General features: G+C 36.3%; 1 protein-coding gene across 1 annotated transcript in view; it reads left to right on the top strand.

The window, feature by feature from the left end:
- LOC128664505 (ADAMTS-like protein 3) overlaps positions 1-14,168 on the top strand; it is a gene marked incomplete at its 5' end in the record, with an annotated part of 417,110 nt that extends 402,942 nt beyond the window's left edge. Inside the window, 3 exons of the mRNA XM_053719326.1 lie at positions 7,789-7,898; positions 9,676-9,890; positions 10,073-14,168. Coding sequence (XP_053575301.1) covers positions 7,789-7,898; positions 9,676-9,890; positions 10,073-10,182 — 435 coding nt within the window. The remainder of the gene's footprint in view (positions 1-7,788; positions 7,899-9,675; positions 9,891-10,072) is intronic.
- Between the last annotated feature and the right edge of the window lie 7,020 nt (positions 14,169-21,188).

Below are 21,188 nucleotides of genomic sequence, written 5' to 3'. Positions count from 1 at the left end.
GTTACATGCATGTTAATATTTATTTAATATGATTTTGGCCACAAAATACTATCTGGCACTCGGACATTCACAGCTTTCTTTTAGTAAGAGTAATTAGGTATTTATTAGTGAGAAGCCTAAAGACATATTCTTCATAACATAATTGGTAAATATTAAATCTTGCACCTCATGTGTATTATTCTAATCAAAACCGCATGTTAAAATGTCTTTCAGTATCATTCAGTCCACGTTAAAAGTGGTAATTATGTTATAATAATATATTTTTGAATTTGAAAGTATGTAGACACTATGCAATTCAGATAGTTGTGTGTGTGTGTATGTGGAAAATCAGCCTATAAAAGTTTTATTTTAGAAAATTTTTATTATAGTAATTTTGTTGAGGGATCGGAACCAAACTAAACAGCACAATATAACCGTGCTAAAACCCTCTGGCAAAGACGGAACCTTAAGTAAACGTATTTGGCCTCCCTGCACCAAAATGTTTGTAAGAGGGTGAATAATTAAAGCAGACAATCCAAAACTTAAAGGGAAAAAAACTGATTTTAATACCTTTTGCTAATAACGTAATATGAATAAAATTACGTACACATTAATCCCAATGCACATCCTTTCGGCTAGATTATGAGTTGTGCGTTAGGCTTAAAAAGCAGCGTTAGCCGGTCCTAACGCTTCTTTTTAACGCCCGCTGGTATTACGAGTCTTGCAGGTACAGGTCTACCGCTCACTTTTTTGGCCAAACTTGGAAATACTGCAAATCCATTTACGTAAATTGCGTATCCTCTTTTTTCAATGGGACTTGCATAGCGCCGGTATTACGAGTCTGCCAAAAAGTGAGCGGTAGACCCTCTCCTGTCAAGGCTGGTACCGCATATTAAAGTCAGTAGTTTTACACTACAACGCCGTAGCATAAAACTCTTAACTAAAGTGCTAAAAAGTACACTAACACCCATAAACTACCTATTAACCCCTAAACAGAGGCCCTCCCGCATCGCAGACACTAAAAATGTAACCCCTAATCTGCCGAACCGGACACCGCCGCCACCTACATGATACTTATGAACCCCTAATCTGCTGCCCCCAACATCGCCGACACCTACATTATATTTATTAACCCATAATCTGCCACCCCCAACGCCGCCACTATAATAAACATATTAACCCCTAAACCGCCGCACTCCTGCATCGCAAACATTAGTTAAATATTATTAACCCCTAATCTGCCGGCCCTAACATCACCGCCACTATAATAAACATATTAACCCCTAAACCGCCGCACTCCTGTATCGCAAACATTAGTTAAATATTATTAACCCCTAATCTGCTGGCCCTAACATCGCTGCCACCTATCTACATTTATTAACCCCTAATCTGCCGCCCCCAACGTCGCCGCCACTATATTAAAGTTATTAACCCCTAAACCTAAGTCTACCCTAACCCTAACACCCCCTAACTTAAATATAATTAAAGGGATACTAAACCCATTTTTTTAATTTCATGATTCAGATAGAGCATGAGATATTAAGCACCTTTCTAATTTACTCCTATTATCAATTTTTCTTTGTTCTCATGCTATCTTGATTTGAAAAAGCAGTACTGTAAGCTTTAGAGCCAGACCATTTTGTGTTCAGCACATGGGTAGCACTTGCTGATTTGTGGCTAAATGTAGCAAACCAATCAGCAGCTCTACCAAGGTGCTGAACTAAAAAATGGCCCGGCTCCTAACCTTTTATTACTGCTTTTTCAAATCAAGATAACATGAGAACAAAGAAAAATTGATAATAAGAGTAAATTAGAAAGTCGCTTAAAATTGCATGCTCTATCTGAATCATGAAAGAAAAAATGAGGGGTTTGTATCCCTTTAAAAGAAATCGAAATAAATATTCCTATCATTAAAGGGACACTCAGGTTAAATTAAATTTTCATGATTCAGATATAGCATGTAATTTTAAACAACTTTCCAATTTACTTCCATTAAAAAAAATGTGCACAGTCTTTTATATTTACAATTTTTGAGTCACCAGATCCTACTGAGCATGTGCAAGAATTCACAGACTATACGTATATGCATTTGTGATTGGCTGATTGCTATCACATGGTACAAGGGGAGTGGAAATATACATAACTTTGAAATTTGTTATAAAAAAATCTACTACTCATTTAATGTTCAGACTAAGTGCTATTGCATTGTCTTGTTATCTTGCATTTGTTGATTAGGCAAATCTAATGTGTTGACTGGTCCTTTAAATAAATTATTCCTATTTAAAACTAAATACTTACCTGTAAAATAAACCCTAATATAGCTACAATATAAATAATAGTTACATTGTATCTATCTTAGGGTTTATTTTTATTTTACAGGCAAGTTTGTATTTATTTTAACTAGGTAGAATAGGTTCCTTTAAATGACGTCATCCAAGATGGCATCCCTTCATTTCCGATTGGCTGATAGAATTCTATCAGCCAATCAGAATTAAGGTAGAAAAAAATCCTATTGGCTGATGCAATCAGCTTTACTTGCCTGTAAAATAAAAATAAATCCTATACTAGATACAATGTAACTATTAGTTATATTGTAGCTAGCTTAGGGTTTATTTTACAGGTTAGTATTTAGTTTTAAATAGGAATAATTTAGTTAATGATAGGAATATTTATTTCGATTTCTTTTAATTATATTTAAGTTAGGGGGTGTTAGGTTTAGGGTTAGACTTAGGTTTAGGGGTTAATAACTTTAATATAGTGGTGGCGACGTTGAGGGTGGCAGATTAGGGGTTAATAATATTTAACTAATGTTTGCGATGCGGGAGTGCGGTGGTTTAGGGGTTAATATGTTTATTATAGTGGCCGCGACGTTGGGGGCGGCAGAGTAGAGGTTAATAAGTGTAGGTAGGTGGCGGCGACATTGAGGGCGGCAGAGTAGGGGTTAATAAATATAATGTAGGTGGCGGCGATGTTGGGGACAGCAGATTAGGGGTTCATAAGTATAATGTAGGTGGCGGCGGTGTCCGGAGCGGAAGATTAGGGGTTAATAAGAATAATGCAGGTGGCGGTGATGTGGTGGCGGCAGATTAGGGTTAATAAGTGTAAGATTAGGGGTGTTTAGACTCAGGGTTCATGTTAGGGTGTTAGGTGTAGACATAAATTTTATTTCCCCATAGGAATCAATGGGGCTGCGTTAAGGAGCTTTACGCTGCTTTTTTGCAGGTGTTAGACTTTTTTTCAGCTTGCTCTCCCCGTTGATTCCTATGGGGAAATCGTGCACGAGCACGTTACACCAGCTCACCGCTAACGTAAGCAGTGCTGGTATTGGAGTGCGGTAATGAGCAAAATTTTGCTCAACGCTCACTTCTTGTCTGGTTTGTAAAAACCCGTAATACCAGCGCTGTCTGTAAGTGAGCGGTGAGTGAAAAACATAATTTATTTAAGAACTTACCTGATAAATTCATTTCTTTCATATTAGCAAGAGTCCATGAGCTAGTGACGTATGGGATATACATTCCTACCAGGAGGGGCAAAGTTTCCCAAACCTCAAAATGCCTATAAATACACCCCTCACCACACCCACAATTCAGTTTAACGAATAGCCAAGAAGTGGGGTGATAAAAAAGTGCGAAAGCATATAAAATAAGGAATTGGAATAATTGTGCTTTATACAAAATCATAACCACCACAAAAAAAGGGCGGGCCTCATGGACTCTTGCTAATATGAAAGAAATGAATTTATCAGGTAAGTTCTTACATAAATTATGTTTTCTTTCATGTAATTAGCAAGAGTCCATGAGCTAGTGACGTATGGGATAATGACTACCCAAGATGTGGATCTTTCCACACAAGAGTCACTAGAGAGGGAGGGATAAAATAAAGACAGCCAATTCCTGCTGAAAATAATCCACACCCAAAATAAAGTTTAACGAAAAACATAAGCAGAAGATTCAAACTGAAACCGCTGCCTGAAGTACTTTTCTACCAAAAACTGCTTCAGAAGAAGAAAATACATCAAAATGGTAGAATTTAGTAAAAGTATGCAAAGAGGACCAAGTTGCTGCTTTGCAGATCTGGTCAACCGAAGCTTCATTCCTAAACGCCCAGGAAGTAGAAACTGACCTAGTAGAATGAGCTGTAATTCTCTGAGGCGGAGTTTTACCCGACTCAACATAGGCAAGATGAATTAAAGATTTCAACCAAGATGCCAAAGAAATGGCAGAAGCTTTCTGGCCTTTTCTAGAACCGGAAAAGATAACAAATAGACTAGAAGTCTTACGAAAAGATTTCGTAGCTTCAACATAATATTTCAAAGCTCTAACAACATCCAAAGAATGCAACGATTTCTCCTTAGAATTCTTAGGATTAGGACATAATGAAGGAACCACAATTTCTCTACTAATGTTGTTGGAATTCACAACTTTAGGTAAAAATTCAAAAGAAGTTCGCAACACCGCCTTATCCTGATGAAAAATCAGAAAAGGAGACTCACAAGAAAGAGCAGATAATTCAGAAACTCTTCTGGCAGAAGAGATGGCCAAAAGGAACAAAACTTTCCAAGAAAGTAATTTAATGTCCAATGAATGCATAGGTTCAAACGGAGGAGCTTGAAGAGCTCCCAGAACCAAATTCAAACTCCAAGGAGGAGAAATTGACTTAATGACAGGTTTTATACGAACCAAAGCTTGTACAAAACAATGAATATCAGGAAGAATAGCAATCTTTCTGTGAAAAAGAACAGAAAGAGCAGAGATTTGTCCTTTCAAAGAACTTGCGGACAAACCCTTATCTAAACCATCCTGAAGGAACTGTAAAATTCTCGGTATTCTAAAAGAATGCCAGGAACAATGATGAGAAAGACACCAAGAAATATAAGTCTTCCAGACTCTATAATATATCTCTCGAGATACAGATTTACGAGCCTGTAACATAGTATTAATCACAGAGTCAGAGAAACCTCTTTGACCAAGAATCAAGCGTTCAATCTCCATACCTTTAAATTTAAGGATTTCAGATCCTGATGGAAAAAAGGACCTTGTGACAGAAGGTCTGGTCTTAACGGAAGAGTCCACGGTTGGCAAGAGGCCATCCGGACAAGATCCGCATACCAAAACCTGTGAGGCCATGCCGGAGAGCAGAACAAACGAGCATTCCTTCAGAATCTTGGAGATTACTCTTGGAAGAAGAACTAGAGGCGGAAAGATATAGGCAGGATGATACTTCCAAGGAAGTGACAATGCATCCACTGCTTCCGCTTGAGGATCCCTGGATCTGGACAGATACCTGGGAAGTTTCTTGTTTAGATGAGAGGCCATCAGATCTATTTCTGGAAGTCCCCATCTTTGAACAATCTGAAGAAATACCTCTGGGTGAAGAGACCATTCGCCCGGATGTAACGTTTGGCGACTGAGATAATCCGCTTCCCAATTGTCTATACCTGGGATATGAACCGCAGAGACTAGACAGGAGCTGGATTCCGCCCATACCAGTATTCGAGATACTTCTTTCATAGCCAGAGGACTGTGAGTCCCTCCTTGATGATTGATGTATGCCACAGTTGTGACATTGTCTGTCTGAAAACAAATGAACGATTCTCTCTTTAGAAGAGGCCAAAACTGAAGAGCTCTGAAAATTGCACAGAGTTCCAAAATATTGATCGGTAATCTCACCTCCTGAGATTCCCAAACCCCTTGTGCTGTCAGAGACCCCCACACAGCTCCCCAACCTGTAAGACTTGCATCTGTTGAAATTACAGTCCAGGTCAGAAGAACAAAAGAAGCCCCCTGAACTAAACGATGGTGATCTGTCCACCACGTCAGAGAGTGTCGTACAATCGGTTTTAAAGATATTAATTGAGATATCTTTGTGTAATCCCTGCACCACTGGTTCAGCATACAGAGCTGAAGAGGTCGCATGTGAAAACGAGCAAAGGGGATCGCATCCGATGCAGCAGTCATAAGACCTAGAATTTCCATGCATAAGGCTACCGAAGGGAATGATTGTGACTGAAGGTTTCGACAAGCTGATATCAATTTTAGACGTCTCTTGTCTGTCAAAGATAGAGTCATGGACACTGAATCTATCTGGAAACCTAAAAAGGTTACCTGTGTCTGAGGAATCAATGAACTTTTTGGTAAATTGATCCTCCAACCATGATGTTGAAGAAACAACACAAGTCGATTCGCATGAGATTCTGCTAAATGTGAAGACTGAGCAAGTACCAAGATATCGTTCAAATAAGGAAATACCACAATACCCTGTTCTCTGATTACAGACAGAAGGGCACCGAGAACCTTTGTAAAAATTCTTGGAGCTGTAGCTAGGCCAAACGGCAGAGCCACAAACTGGTAATGCTTGTCTAGGAAAGAGAATCTCAGAAACTGATAGTGATCTGGATGAATCGGAATATGCAGATATGCATCCTGTAAATCTATTGTAGACATATAATGCCCTTGCTGAACAAAAGGCAAGATAGTCCTTATAGTTACCATTTTGAATGTTGGTATCCTTACATAACGATTCAATATTTTTAGATCCAGAACTGGTCTGAAGGAATTCTCCTTCTTTGGTACAATGAAGAGATCTGAATAAAACCCCAGTCCCTGTTCCAGAACTGGAACTGGCATAATTACTCCAGCCAACTCTAGATCTGAAACACATTTCAGAAATGCTTGAGCCTTCGCTGGGTTTACTGGGACACGGGAAAGAAAAAATCTCTTTGCAGGAGGCCTTATCTTGAAGCCAATTCTGTACCCTTCTGAAACAATGTTCTGAATCCAAAGATTGTGAACGGAATTGATCCAAATTTCTTTGAAAAAACGTAATCTGCCCCCTACCAGCTGAGCTGGAATGAGGGCCGCACCTTCATGTGGACTTAGGAGCTGGCTTTGATTTTCTAAAAGGCTTGGATTTATTCCAGACTGGAGATGGTTTCCAAACTGATACCGCTCCTGAGGATGAAGAATCAGGCTTTTGTTCCTTGTTGTGACGAAAGGAACGAAAACGATTATTAGACCTAAATTTACCTTTAGATTTTTTATCCTGTGGTAAAAAAGTTCCTTTCCCTCCAGTAACAGTTGAGATAATAGAATCCAACTGAACCAAACAATTTATTACCCTGGAAAGAAAGGGAAAGCAGAGTAGACTTAGAAGACATATCAGCATTCCAAGTTTTAAGCCATAAAGCTCTTCTAGCTAAAATAGCTAGAGACATATACCTGACATCAACTCTAATGATATCAAAGATGGCATCACAAATAAAATTATTAGCATGTTGAAGAAGAATAATAATGCTATGAGAATTATGATCTGTTACTTGTTGCGCTAAAGCTTCTAACCAAAAAATTTTGCTCAACGCTCACTTCTTGTCTGGTTTGTAAAAACCCGTAATACCAGCGCTGTCTGTAAGTGAGCGGTGAGTGAAAACTGCTCGTTAGCACCGCACAGTCTCTAACGCAAAACTCGTAATCTAGGTGTTTGTTTTTCTAAAGCAAAATATATTAACTAGTTGGAGAGGATTGGGGACACATGCAAATGTTTAATTCTCTATTGTACAAAAGAATGTTCTTAATCAATGTATCATTTATGTTATTTGAGAAGTAGCTAGTTTATTGCTTGCCTGAAATTTCAGTTGAAAATACACACTATCAAATGTATGGTCTTCACAGCAATGCCATGGTTGGATCTGCCTTCTAAATGTTCATCCAGATAGGAAACTCAAGAACACTCAGTATAAATCTGTCAGATGAGGGAAGAAATACTTATGTGGTTAGTCTGACATTTAACATATACAAATATATTTTCTTACAGTGCTTTAACCGATGCATTGGTCAAGGAATGGGATTCCAATGCCGACACGTACTGTGCCAGTATCGTAATGGTACAGCAGTGCCAGACACCCTCTGTGACAAGAGAAAGAGGTATTTAAAACAATCTGCAGACCAGCATAGAAATGCAATAAGTGATTACAGATGTGCTGTCATGCACAGTTCATGCCAGTTTTATAGGTGTAGTAGTAGAATGTTGCCTGTATGTTTCAGATGGTACTTTCTGTGCATGTAACTTAAAGGGACATAATACTCATACGCTAAATCACTTGAAACTGATGCAGTATAACTGTAAAAATCTGACAGGAAAATATCACCTGAGCATCTCTATGTAAAAAAGGAAGATATTTTACCTCACAATCTCCTCAGCTCAGCAGAGTAAGTTCTGTGTAAAAAGTTATACTCAGCTGCTCCCAGCTGCAGGTAAAAATAAAAAAAAAATGAAGAAATGAACAGCAGTCAATCAGCATCAGCAGTGCTGAGGTCATGAACTCTTACTGTGATCTCATGAGATTTGACTTATCTCTCATGAGATTTCATAGTAAGCTTCCTTTACCTGATTGGTGAAATAATATGAGAGTTCACGATGCTCATCCCTTCAGATGTCCCAGGACAAACACACTAAAATGCTGCTTAGAAATCCTTTACAATGGGATGTGGCTACTGAGGAACTTTTGAGGTAAAATATCTTTCTTTTTTACATAGAGATGTTCAGGTGATATTTTCTAGTCAGCTTTTTACAGCTATGCTGCATCACTTTCAAGTGTTTAAACATTTGGGTATTATGGCCCTTTCAGTGTTGTGAAGTTCTGTTTAGGTCTTTTAACTGCATTATAACTGTTCCTTTTTAAGAAATCTTATCTATTTATACTTGGAGCTGGTGACTGTGGCATTACCCAGAGTCGGTTGAGTAATTAGCCGTATTCTGTCTTTCTAGATATAAAAGATAGTTAAAAAAACTGTTCATGACATTATAGCTGATGGAGGTTGCGTCTAAAATTAGACTTCTTTATTTTTTCTACGTCAGTACTAAAAGCATTTGTTAGACGTAATTCTTTTATAATTTCTGTTCCTTCATTTTTAAAAATTGCATAATGATTTTAAGAAAAAAATGTAAATAACCATCTTTGTGGACGATATTTTCTGTTCTGAGAATAAGAATATACCTTAAAAATATTTCACAATAGTTTATTTTAATGTAGTAATATGTTATTAGTAGAAACAATGTATAAAAGAAAAATTACTGACCTTTTGAATGAATGTGCCCGTAATATAGCAACATATCTGTGAAGGATAAATAGTGTAATAATGCCCTATATATTCTGGTTATAATATTGATTTGTATTACAGTTTTAAGAGTTATAGAATTATTGGATAGAAAATTAGCAAATTTAGGCAAGTATCCACACTTGCTTTTCCCCAGAAGTACTCTGTATACATTGTTATCAATGCATCAGAGAACTCGGGGTAAGATATATAAATCAGATATACAGTATCTCATGCATTTACAATTCTTATCTTACTCAGAGTTCTCTGGTGCATTGGTAGCAATGTATACAGAGTACTTCTGGGGTAATGCAAGTGGGATACTTGTCTAGATTTTCTCATTATTTATTCAATTATATGACTTTTACTTTTATGAAATGGAAGCTTTTAATCTCATGCTTTTATCTCCACCATAACGCAAATGAGTATTGCTTATTACAGTTTTAGTAAGTTTGAATTTCCTGTGTTTGTAAGATTGACATCATAGGTCATATCATTCCATTGTATTATTTGATACCTTCCTGCTTAAACATTAAGATCTATTTAGAGCAGTTGTTGGAGCATAAAGTGAAGTCTAAAGTAAAATATATTGCTTTGTCCTCAGGTCAGCTGCCAGGAGAGACTGTTCTTCAGAGATGTGTGATGTGTCTTGGCGAATAGGTCCATGGAGACCATGCACTGCAGCTTGTGGAAATGGTTTTCAGTCTCGCAAGGTAGACTGTGTGCATAACGTCCATGGAAAAATTGTGGCCAACCAATACTGTGTTTGGAAACGGAGACCAACTACCTGGCAGCACTGCAACGTTACAGCCTGTGGAAGTATGCACGTTTTTGGCTATTACAATCATTGATACTTAAGCAGTTGGATTATAAACATGAAACAAAAGTTCATAATTGCCAAAGAAAAACTCAGACCGTAGCCTCAAGATTTATTTGTAATATATTGTTATACAATTTGCTGTATTAATCATGTGTTATAATAAGATTTTTTTATTTTACAGAAGGAGAATGCAAGGACACAACTCACTACTGTTCATTTGTAAAACAGCTTAAGTTGTGCTTAATAGACCTCTACAGACAGAGGTGTTGTGAATCATGTACAGGAACATAACTCTTCTCTCCATGCTCTGCGGTAAACTGAAGAGATAAAAAGGATCCTTTCCTATTGTATAAAACCTGTACAGTTAGGGATTTGAATACTTTGTTGTCTATTCAACAGATGTGCTACCATCAATTCACATTACTAGGTGAAGATATTGTCATTTTTGTTTGCTTTGTATCCAGAAAACATAAAGCTTTACTGAGATTCCTTTATTCTATCAAACTCATTTTTTTCATTAACATTTAGTGAATAAAAAAGGCTATAAGGCTGAAGGTGTTTGGTAAATAACAATTATAAATATAATCTCTGGTCACATTGTCAGCACATATTTTAAAAAGAGATAGTAAATCTGATTTATATAGAATAAATAAACAGAATGCCCTTGGTTATGGTTTATAAAGTGCAGTAGAATCTGATTGCAAACATTTCTGTTTGCTGTATTAAAACTATGAAACCAAATTTAAACCCATTATTTAATGTAAGCAAGCGCTTTATCTAATCCAATGTTTGATGTTTCCTAATGGTATTCATTGCACAATTGATTTCTTGTTTATTAGTCTATTTTAATATGCCTCTAAGCACAGATGTACAGTCATAATTTACTACTTGTAAAACACATACATACAGTATCTTCAAAAACATATTCTCAAAATACCAGGTAGAATATGATATTAAAATACCTTTTAAATCATAATTTAATAGAAATAAATATCTAGCATACAGGGACAAATTTAGACTTATAAACATTGATTTCAATTTGGATGGAATTATTAATAAATTATTTAATTTGATTGAGAAAATTATATCCTTAAATATTTTTAGCCATCTGATGAAACTACTGTTACAAATATTAAAACAGATTTTGTGAAGTCTAATCTCAAGTAACTCAAGAATGTGTTACATTCTATAATGGCCCTGAATATAACACACAGTTAGCATTGAAGAATTGACTAATAAATATAGGTTCCTGTTACAGTATGGATTAATGGCAGAAAATATATGCTCGCAATATTTCCAGGGCTGTACTTTCTAATTCTCCTTCAAACTTTGTTTTTAAGGCAAATACATTATTTAATGTAAAGGTACATAGTTATCTAATAATTAGTATTACTATTTAATAAGTAATCTATCTTTACAATAATTTTCCAATGACATCCAATGTCATTCACTCTACATCATTGTTTTTCATTTCTATTAGAAACAAATGGTAACTGTATTGATCAAGTGGTGCTGGGCTGGCAGTTACAGTATTATTTCCAGAGCTTTAGCAGTTTTTGCTTAGATGAGATGGGCTTCTTTAACCCCACTCCAAATCCTCATTTGAGATATAGGAGTTTAATATTATCAGTGTTGATACAGTGCAGTTTGGAACTCATGCAAGTGCTACTCCATGATCAAAGTAGATGTTTGGTAACCGTCAGCTAAAGCCATTCTATAACGTGAAGACCTGTATACAAAATAGCTGTTTTATAAGAATTTAAAACTCTCATTTTGTTTTATTTAAAGGGACATTAAACACTAAATACATTTTATAAGCATAGTATTAAGGTTATTCTCCGCCTCCCTCTAGTCCTGGGTGCAGTCATGTTGAGATTTAGGGGCCGATCTATCAAGCTCCGTATGACCGCTGCTCCATAAAAAGACCACTGCTCCATAACTTGTCCGACACCCCCTGTTAGAGGCTGATTGGCCGCAAATCTGCAGGGGACGGCATTGCACCAGCTGTTCACAAGAACTGCTGGTGCAATGATAAATGCAGACAGTATATGCTGTCAGCATTTATCGATGTGCAGCGGACTTGATACGCTACATAGTATCATGTCTGCTCGCACTATGATGAATATACCCCATAGCCTTCACTACATTCCGGTGCTAACCTGTTTGAATATGTGCAGCAACTCGCGCTTAGATACCTGTAGTGTAACCTAGGTCCCATAATGGTAGCAGACATGATTAGAGGGTGGTGCATAAAATGTATTTAGTGTTTAAGGTCCCTTAAATGTGGCCAGTTAGGGTCAGATGTAAATAAGCTCTTGCACTGCTCTAAGGATTTTGCAGGGTCAGGAAAACTTTAGCTGCAATATGCACTAAAATCTCTCGAGGAGAGCAGAAAACGCACAATTTGTAGCAGTAAACTACCAGGCAGAATAAGCATTGAATATACATTGCATTATTTTCTTTACAGTGCATAATTAAACATATCATGATGCATTTAATTTTGAATTTAAAATACCCTTAATATTACTTTCCATTCTATTACAGAGATTCTAGATTAGAGTCATAATTTGCACCACATATTTAAGTTATACAATAATGCATTTAAGGTTGGTATACAAAGTTAGGATATTTAACTTCTTAAAAGCTGCCCATCCACTGAAAAATGTATATAAATGAGAAGAATACATCCGACCAATCAACACTGCTGATGATGAAGCATACTATGTCATTAAAGGTACTTAAAACCCAAAACATTTTCTTTTATGATTCAGATAGAGAAAACAACTTTGTAATTTACTTCTATTATCTAATCTGTTTTATTCTCTTGGTATCATTTGTTAAAGGAGCAGCAATGCTCTACTGGTTTCTAACTGAACACATGGGTGAGCCAATGGCAATCAGTTTATATATGCAGCCACCAATCAAGAGCTAGAACCTAGGTTCTCTGCTGCACATGAACTTGCCTAGATAAACATTTCAGCAAAGGATAACAAGAGAAAGAAGCAAATTAAATAATAGAAGTAAATTGGAAAGTTGTTTGAAATTGTATTCTCTATCTGAATCATGAAAGAAAAAAATTTGGGTTTCATGTCCCTTTAACTTAAATTTCAGGGTACCAGATTTCTGACCCAAATTCGGGACACCTTATAAATGTATAGGAAATGGTGAAAAAAAAACTATATATTGATTTATTACTAGCTGTGAGCAGAAAAGACCTTGAGATAACCCAAAATGAGCTTTACTTATTTACTGCAAGATGGTCCAACAATGAACATTACTTGTTTAGTGCGAGTTGGCCCATAAACAAGCACTTCTTATTTAGCGTGAGAAATGACACCTCAGAAGGAATAGTGATTTTCTAGCTAAATAAGTAGCGCACATTTTGGTCCTTCTCACAATAAGTAAGTAGCGCTTATTTTGGATCATCTCCTGCTAAAAGAGTACGGAACACTGAACTGCAAAAAATCTGGACATCAAGTTACCTTATAAAATTACTATGATGGGTTTGTAGGTACAATTTCAGCAGAAATACAAATTGGAACATAAACTGAAATCACTTTTTGTACAGCTATAATTTAACATGTTTAGAACATATAACTTCTTTAATCATCATGTCAACGCACAATACTCTATAGGCATTGGTCAGCAGGTAAAATAGACTGTTGATTATCTTATTGCAGGCTAATATTGCAGGCTAATTGACTGACAGACATTTTTAGACATTCACTGAGCACATATACCCAATAGACTCCTACAACTGCTCTTGAGCAGTGAAGTTATTTACTTCACAAATACTTGTTTGAGGAAACAACCTGCCTTTTAGTCACTGAATGTTAGAAGAGAACTACTGCATTCAAATATTCCACATTAGTCTTTCTAATCCTTATGTCTCGATTGTTATTAGAGATTTATAAATTAAGAGATAAAGTTTGTAAAATACTCGTGTACATATTTATGGTCTGATTTAAGTGCAATATTGTGTTCTGTACAGTGTGTAATAAAGATTTTGGGACATATATTTTCTTATTACCAATATATTTCATTTGTTCTTTGTATTTAAAGTTAAAATTTGACAACGTATAGCATTTTTTGCTATGACAAATGTGTCTTTAAGTATGCATGCAATATGGAAGCACAGTTGCTATAATTTAATACTGTTAATCTGACATTCCTTCAAAGCTTATTATTCTTGTTATAAGCAATAATCAAAATGTTTTTGATCTTTCATGAACAGAGTTGCAGTATTTTGGCAATAAAATATACTTGAGTTATTAAAACCGTTCTTGTTTTGTTCTGTTTGTCTATCATCCCACATATACATAAAGTTTTCTTATTATGTAAAGTGTTTTTCAAATGGTTACATGGCACACATGAAAATAAGTAAAACAATATTTCTGACTTTTATGTTTACCAGTAATCTAATTCAAAGGACATTGTAGGGGATAAATTGCATGTTAATTTTTGCAGTACCACTGAACTATAAGTCCTTGTTTTCATTGCTGTTGTAAACTTTGTAAAATGGTGACAACATAAAACATCTCCATAGTCTTTAATGGATATACTTGTTATCACCACCAGTTTACAACAGCAATGAAAATTAGGCCTGTGTGCTTAACCCCCACAAAGTGGTTAAACACATAGATAAGGTTCAATACAGGAGCTGCAGAGAACTACTGGTCCCAGGCAGGAAATAGTTGGTAAGCCAATAATCAGTGGCATTCACACAACCAATCCAATCACTGGTAGTGTTCACATTGGGAACTGCAAAGCTTGCAGCTGTTGCTCTACAATGTCCCTTTAAGTTAAATAAAATATGGCACTGTAATATATTAACTCAAATTCAAATAGAATTTCCATGGTAACACCAACTAGGCTTAGTCCTTCAATTATATATATTTATTGTTTTCTGCAGTCTGCCCTACAAATTGAGTGCCTGCTAATCTCTGTGAAGGGAAAAAGTCTAGTGGTTCAGAAGATCTCAAATCAGACAAAATAATCTATTATATGGATGATCTATATTGTAAAATCATAAATAAATAATATTTTTTTTATTTTACATATATATATATATATATATATATATATATATATATATATATATATATATATACTGTATATGTATTATTCAATGAAGCAGAAAACTCTCACCGGGACTTGTAATAATTTCACACTTTTAATAACTCAAGTGACGTTTCAGGGTGAATGCTTCCTGCTTCATTGAATATTGTTTATACTTTGAATGCACCCTGGGCTTATAGAAAAGTGTGTGTATATACAATATATATATATATATATATATATATATATATATATATCCTTTCCCCTGTTTTCATCTGTTTGGTATGTCTCCTAATATTTGCAGACCCAACCCAATTCTCTTGATATAATGTATGAATAAAAATGAGGTTATTTCAAATAATCCAATATTACCCTAAGAAGGAATAGAGCCTGTTTCCACAGTAATTTTACTGGACATCATTAAATATGTACATCATAAAAACAAAATTTATGCTTACCTGATAAATTTCTTTCTTTCCGGCCATGGAGAGTCCATGACTTTGTTCCAATTATTAGTGGGATATTCAACTCCTGACCAGCAGGAGGAGGCAAAGAGCACCCCAGCAAACCTGTTAAGTGTAACTTCCCTTACCCATAATCCCCAGTCATTCAGCCAAAGGAAAAGGGAAAAAGAAGAAACACAAAAGTACAGAGGTGCCTGAGGTTTACTAAAAAAACCTGCTGAATAATTATTAAAAAGAGGGCGGGGTCGTGGATTCTCCATGCCTGGAAAGAAATAAATTTATTTTGTTTTCTTTCCTATGGCATGGAGAGTCCACGACTTCATTCCAAATACTAGTGGGAACCAATACCCAAGGGAAGGAGAACAAGACAGGAGGACCTAAGCCAAAGGCACCACCGCTTGTAGAACCTTTCTCCCAAAAGGGGCCTCAGCCGAGGCAAAAGTATCAAATTTGTAGAATTTGGAAAAAGTATGCAAAGAAGATCATGTTGTGTTGCTGCCTTGCAAATCTGCTCAACAGAAGCTTCATTTTTAAAAGCCCAAGATGAGGAGACAGCCCTAGTGGAATGAGCCGTAATTCTCTCAGGAGGCTGCTGTCCAGCTGTCTCATAACCAAAGCGAATTATACTTCTTAACCAGAGGGAAAGGAAAGTAGAAGTAGCCTTCTGACCCTTTTGTTTTCCAGAGAAAACCACAAACAGGGCAGAAGATTGCCGAAAATCTTTAGTAGCATGTAGGTAAAATTTTAGAGCATGCACAACATCCAAGCTATGCAAAAGACTCTCTTTATGAAAAGAAGGATTATGACAAAATGAAGGAACAATAATTTCCTGATTAATGTTTCGATCCGACACCACCTCAATTAAGTACTAAGGATCACCTTATATGCATGAAAAATAAGGTACAGGGAATCACACTGCAGAGCTGAATGCTCAGAAACTCTGCAAGCGGAAGAAATAGCAAGGAGAAACAAAACTTTCCAGGATAACAACTTTATATCAACAACATGCATGGGCTCAAACGGAGCCTGCTGCAAAACTTTAAGAACTAGGTTAAGGCTCCAAGGAGGAGCAACAGGTTTAAACACAGGCCTGATTCTGACCAGGGCCTGAACAAAAGCTTGAACACCTGGTAAATCTGCCAGATGTTTGTGCAAAAGAATAGACAGAGCAGAAATCTGACCCTTCAGATTACTGACTGACAAACCTTTCTCCAGGCCATCCTGAAGAAAAGATAAAATTCTGGGAATCCTCACCCGGCTCCAGGAGAAACCCTTAGATCCACACCAAAAAAGGTATTTACGCCATACCTTATGGTAAATCCTGCGAGTAACAGAAAACCAACGTCTAGACAGGACTAGGCATTCAATCTCCAAGCAGTCAGCTTCAGAGTATCTAGATTTGAAAGGAGTAATGGACCCTGAATTAGAAGGTCCTTCCTCAGAGATAACCTCCAAGGTGGAAGAGATGACATCTTCACCAGATACGCGAACCAGATCCTGAGAGGCCAGGCAGGAGCTATTAGAATCACAGACACTCTCTCCTGCTTGATACGAGCAATGAAAGAGAGCAAATGGAGGAAACCGGTATATATACAAAGATAAGAGTTAGGAGTGCCCAGGGGCTAAGGTACAATTGTTCATATACTGGTATCACATATAATAAATGTGAGATAGATAAACCTGCGTTAACCTAGGCGTAATACAGTCAAATAGCAAATAATGGTGATATATTTGTAATAATTGAGTAGATTACTGGGCTACAAAAATAACAATTTGTTACAGTCCTCAAATAATATTACGGTGTAAGGTGTATAATCCCACGGGGGGGTGTCAGCGCAGGCCAAAGCCTGGGGCCTAGTGTACCACCTGAGGCATATGTAGATTACCTGATAAGGGCCCCTTAGAATGACTCAGACCACGCAGCATTATGATCGAAAGCCAATTCTGTTTATTGCACAGTGCAAGCCTTTCTTATAGTGACATACAGGGTTAAGGGGATGACACGTTAGGACCGCGTCATCTTACACAGTTATACAGAGCAATTTACAAGGAAAAACTGGAACATGAGTTTCTCATAACAATAATTACAGAGTCATAACAAACTACCATCTGCGGAGACAACAAGGATTCTGAAGCCTCTTGTTTACATTATCTTATTCTATCTTATTTCTGGGCGTCGGGCCAGGGTACATTGGCAAGGCCGAATAGCTAAGGAAATTATCATAACATGCATATAATTCTTACTGCATAATACCCCAGTATAATAAAGTCTATTCATTACAAAATGGCTGCGAGGAACAAGATGGCTGCGAAGAACAAGATGGCTGCCATCAGGTTCATATTACCCCTAACATACCATCCTTTTATTCTAACAGAATAACATAAAAATAGACAGGCATAGAAAATTAGTAAAGCCTTATATTATGGTAACAGAACTCTGTGAGAATACTAAAGAGAAAAATATTCGCATGTCGTGATATACTTTTATAGGCTAATTGTCACTGCATATAGGTACAGTCCCTCCAATACCTTCCATCTATCTTCCAGCCTTCCCAAAACTACCGGTCTACCAGCACAGAGACCCAACCAGCCCCCCATCTACCCCCAAACAACGCTGCATCTTCTATCTCTCCACCTGCATTGCTAGCACCCCCCAATATGTCCAACAGTTCCTTTTCCACAGTAAAGCATGACATAGCAACAGCACAACTGTCTCTAGGTGGCCTCTGATCACTTTAAGAACAGTCTTTGTCCATTTGAGAGCGCTGCACCTTGACACTTTGCTATAATACAGTTCTCCAACAGTTCATTTGCAGTAGGAGTGCTTATCCACGGTTCTTCCGCAGGGAGATACTGGAAATCTGATGGTTTGTTCATGGGGTAGACAAGGCAACCAGTGGATACCCATGGCAAGCAAACACTCGAGTCACAGGGAGTCTAGGAAGCAAACAGAAACAGTACAGGATGAGTACACACCGCAATACAATCACAATTATGTCCAAATAAAACGTCACTTTCATCCTATGTCATTTAAAATCAAACAAAACATTGTTGATATATAATACAAACTAAATACATTGATATTTCTCAGAGAATAATTTACAACTTCTCTATACACTTTTAAATGATACTTCATGAATACTACGCAAGTGAAATCCTGTCAGACTTCATCAAGGGCCTGAAGGGTTATACCAAAACTTATGCTAAGGCCTGCCCTGTAGTAAGAATAGAAAAAAAAAAGAAAAACAGTCAATGAAAATAAATGAATTTCTTTACAATATCACTTTGAACTTCTAAAAAATAAAAGAACCTTGTGTTGCTTTATTCTGGATGGCTGCTATCTATAATGCTTATAATTCTCCAACCATGATCCTAATATTCAACAATCTCATCTGATATAAACACTACTAGTTTACTAATTATTTTATTGCAACCTAAATTCTCTCACACTCCTATATGAGGAAAGCATACAAACAGAACATCATTTAAAACTACAAGCTCTTTTAAAGGTAAACACATCTTGATGGTAAGAATTATTCTCTTTGACAAACATCAGGAATGACCAAATTCACTTTGCAGATACCATACTAATTAATAAAAGGGAAAAATACCTTTGCTTTCATAAACTATAATTATGCTATTCCCTGAAACGTTTCTCTGTATATTTACTATAAACTTCTAGCTTAGACGTGTCCTCCTTATGTTATAAAGGGTGAAGGGTCTAAAATATTATTCTATGTTGCAGCATTTTCCTTAAGCCTATTTTCTATACTCAGTGGGCCATTCAATAGAGTACAATACTGCGAAGTTCACAGTTACATTTATCTAAAGAGTTACTATGTTAAGCACATAAACTACAATGTGCACTAATACCAATGAAGCATATGATGTCTTATACCCAATATGATCAATAAAAATAAAACAAATACAAGAGAATACAAAACAAGCAATATAAGGAATAGGGTTAAAACAATACTCCCCTAATTTAATTGGTTGACCCTGTAACAGCATAACAGGACTTCCATATCGAGCGGTAAGGCACAGTCCAGAGAAGGATAGTCTTTATGTCCTGAAGACACACATCAGAGGAAACAGTCATGGATTACCCAGAGTCCAGTTCTGGGGCTGGTACCAGCATGCAAAGCAAAGAATGGATCCAAAGATAGTTCAGTAACTTTTTTTACTGCAGTATGGTGGTTAAAACAAGCTTGACAAAAAGTCTTTCATCTTTATCTTTTCTTTCTTTAAAGGTTTACTTGCTTTCAATCTTTAATCTTTTGAAGAGTGCACTTATGGAATTTTGCCTGTACAGATTTTACCTAAATATGGAAACTCAAAAATAATTCAGTTAGTGTGTTTCAATCTCTGAAAACAGCTGCATACTCTCATCCTGCAAATACAAATATAGTGTTAAGAACCACATAGAAAAATAAAACATTTTAGGCATCTGAAATATGAGAGCAAAATAAAACACAGAAAGGCAATAAAAAGATCAAAACAATCACCCCCATTACATAAAGATATTCATCAATACTCATCAATACTTCCCCCATGTTTGCGTAAAACATCTCATGTGGCACGCAAACACAAGATAACAAGAAACTAAACGATAAATCATGCACTCCACTCATGCAGAGACAATTCTCAATAGCAAGCAAAATGAAATACACTTCACAATTCAATATGCTGTCCATACAGCACGCTTCAACAAAAGAGAAAAACATAACAAACAATGAAAACCAATCGTTCTTGTCTTACACAAAACGAAACATTAGCTGCTGACACAAATTTCAAACAACCACAATTAACTTAGAATGCAACACATATTCTGACATTCGCTGAAATGCAACACACTCAGAACACGACAAACAATTAAAAACATCCACTATGTACAAAACTTTAATATCACACAAAGAAAGCAATCACAGCAGATGCCCAAGAAACTTAAGTTGCAGATTATACAAATAAAATTGCGCTTATTTGGGAAAGATCAGATAACCACAGTAGCCACTGTTAAAGGGACATTCTAGGATAAATGAAAATTCATTATTCAGATAGGACTTTTAATTTTAACCAACCTTCCTAGATTAAACCAAACATAGGTAGGCTCATATGCTAATTTTTTAAACCTTTGAGGACTGCCTCTTATCACAGGCTGTATAAATCTCATTACAACACCAAGAGACAGAATACACGTAAGCCATATAAATAAAACTAAACTGTGATCAGATAAATTAGCAAGTTATATAAATGCAGTAGAATCAGATAAAATGTGCATCATTTGTTTGCTGACCCCTATTGCCTTAATTAGGGGTGTTTATTTCTAGACACCTTATAGACCACGGCTTAACTGTTAAGCAGCAATCAAAGTCATTGCAATAATAGTGGTAGACTAGTTAATAACCAAATAACTATATATTTTAAAGTGTCACTGAAATCACTTCATTAAATAATATCTCATTTATTTATTGAACGCAGTGGGGGTTATTTTAAATAACAAAGAGTTATATCTGTGAGATACAGTTTGACAGCCACAGAAATAAAATTATCATTTTTAAGCTATATTCTATGACAGAATATAATATAAATACTTGTTTCTTTGTAGTGAGCAATTTATAGTTATCATTTTTTATAACATAGAACACCAGTACTGCCGCTTTAAATGTAAAGGACAAATCGTTCTCGACAAAGCCAAACACAAGAGAGAACTTTCTTTTCTTTTTTTTTTAAAAAAACCCCCAAAACATGCACAGTGTTATCAGTCTTTCTCAAGGA

Source organism: Bombina bombina, chromosome 6 (assembly GCF_027579735.1).
Source record: "Bombina bombina isolate aBomBom1 chromosome 6, aBomBom1.pri, whole genome shotgun sequence".
NCBI lineage: Eukaryota > Metazoa > Chordata > Amphibia > Anura > Bombinatoridae > Bombina > Bombina bombina.
The sequence above is the reverse complement of the archived record's forward strand: the minus strand, read 5'-3'. Positions and strand labels throughout refer to the sequence as shown.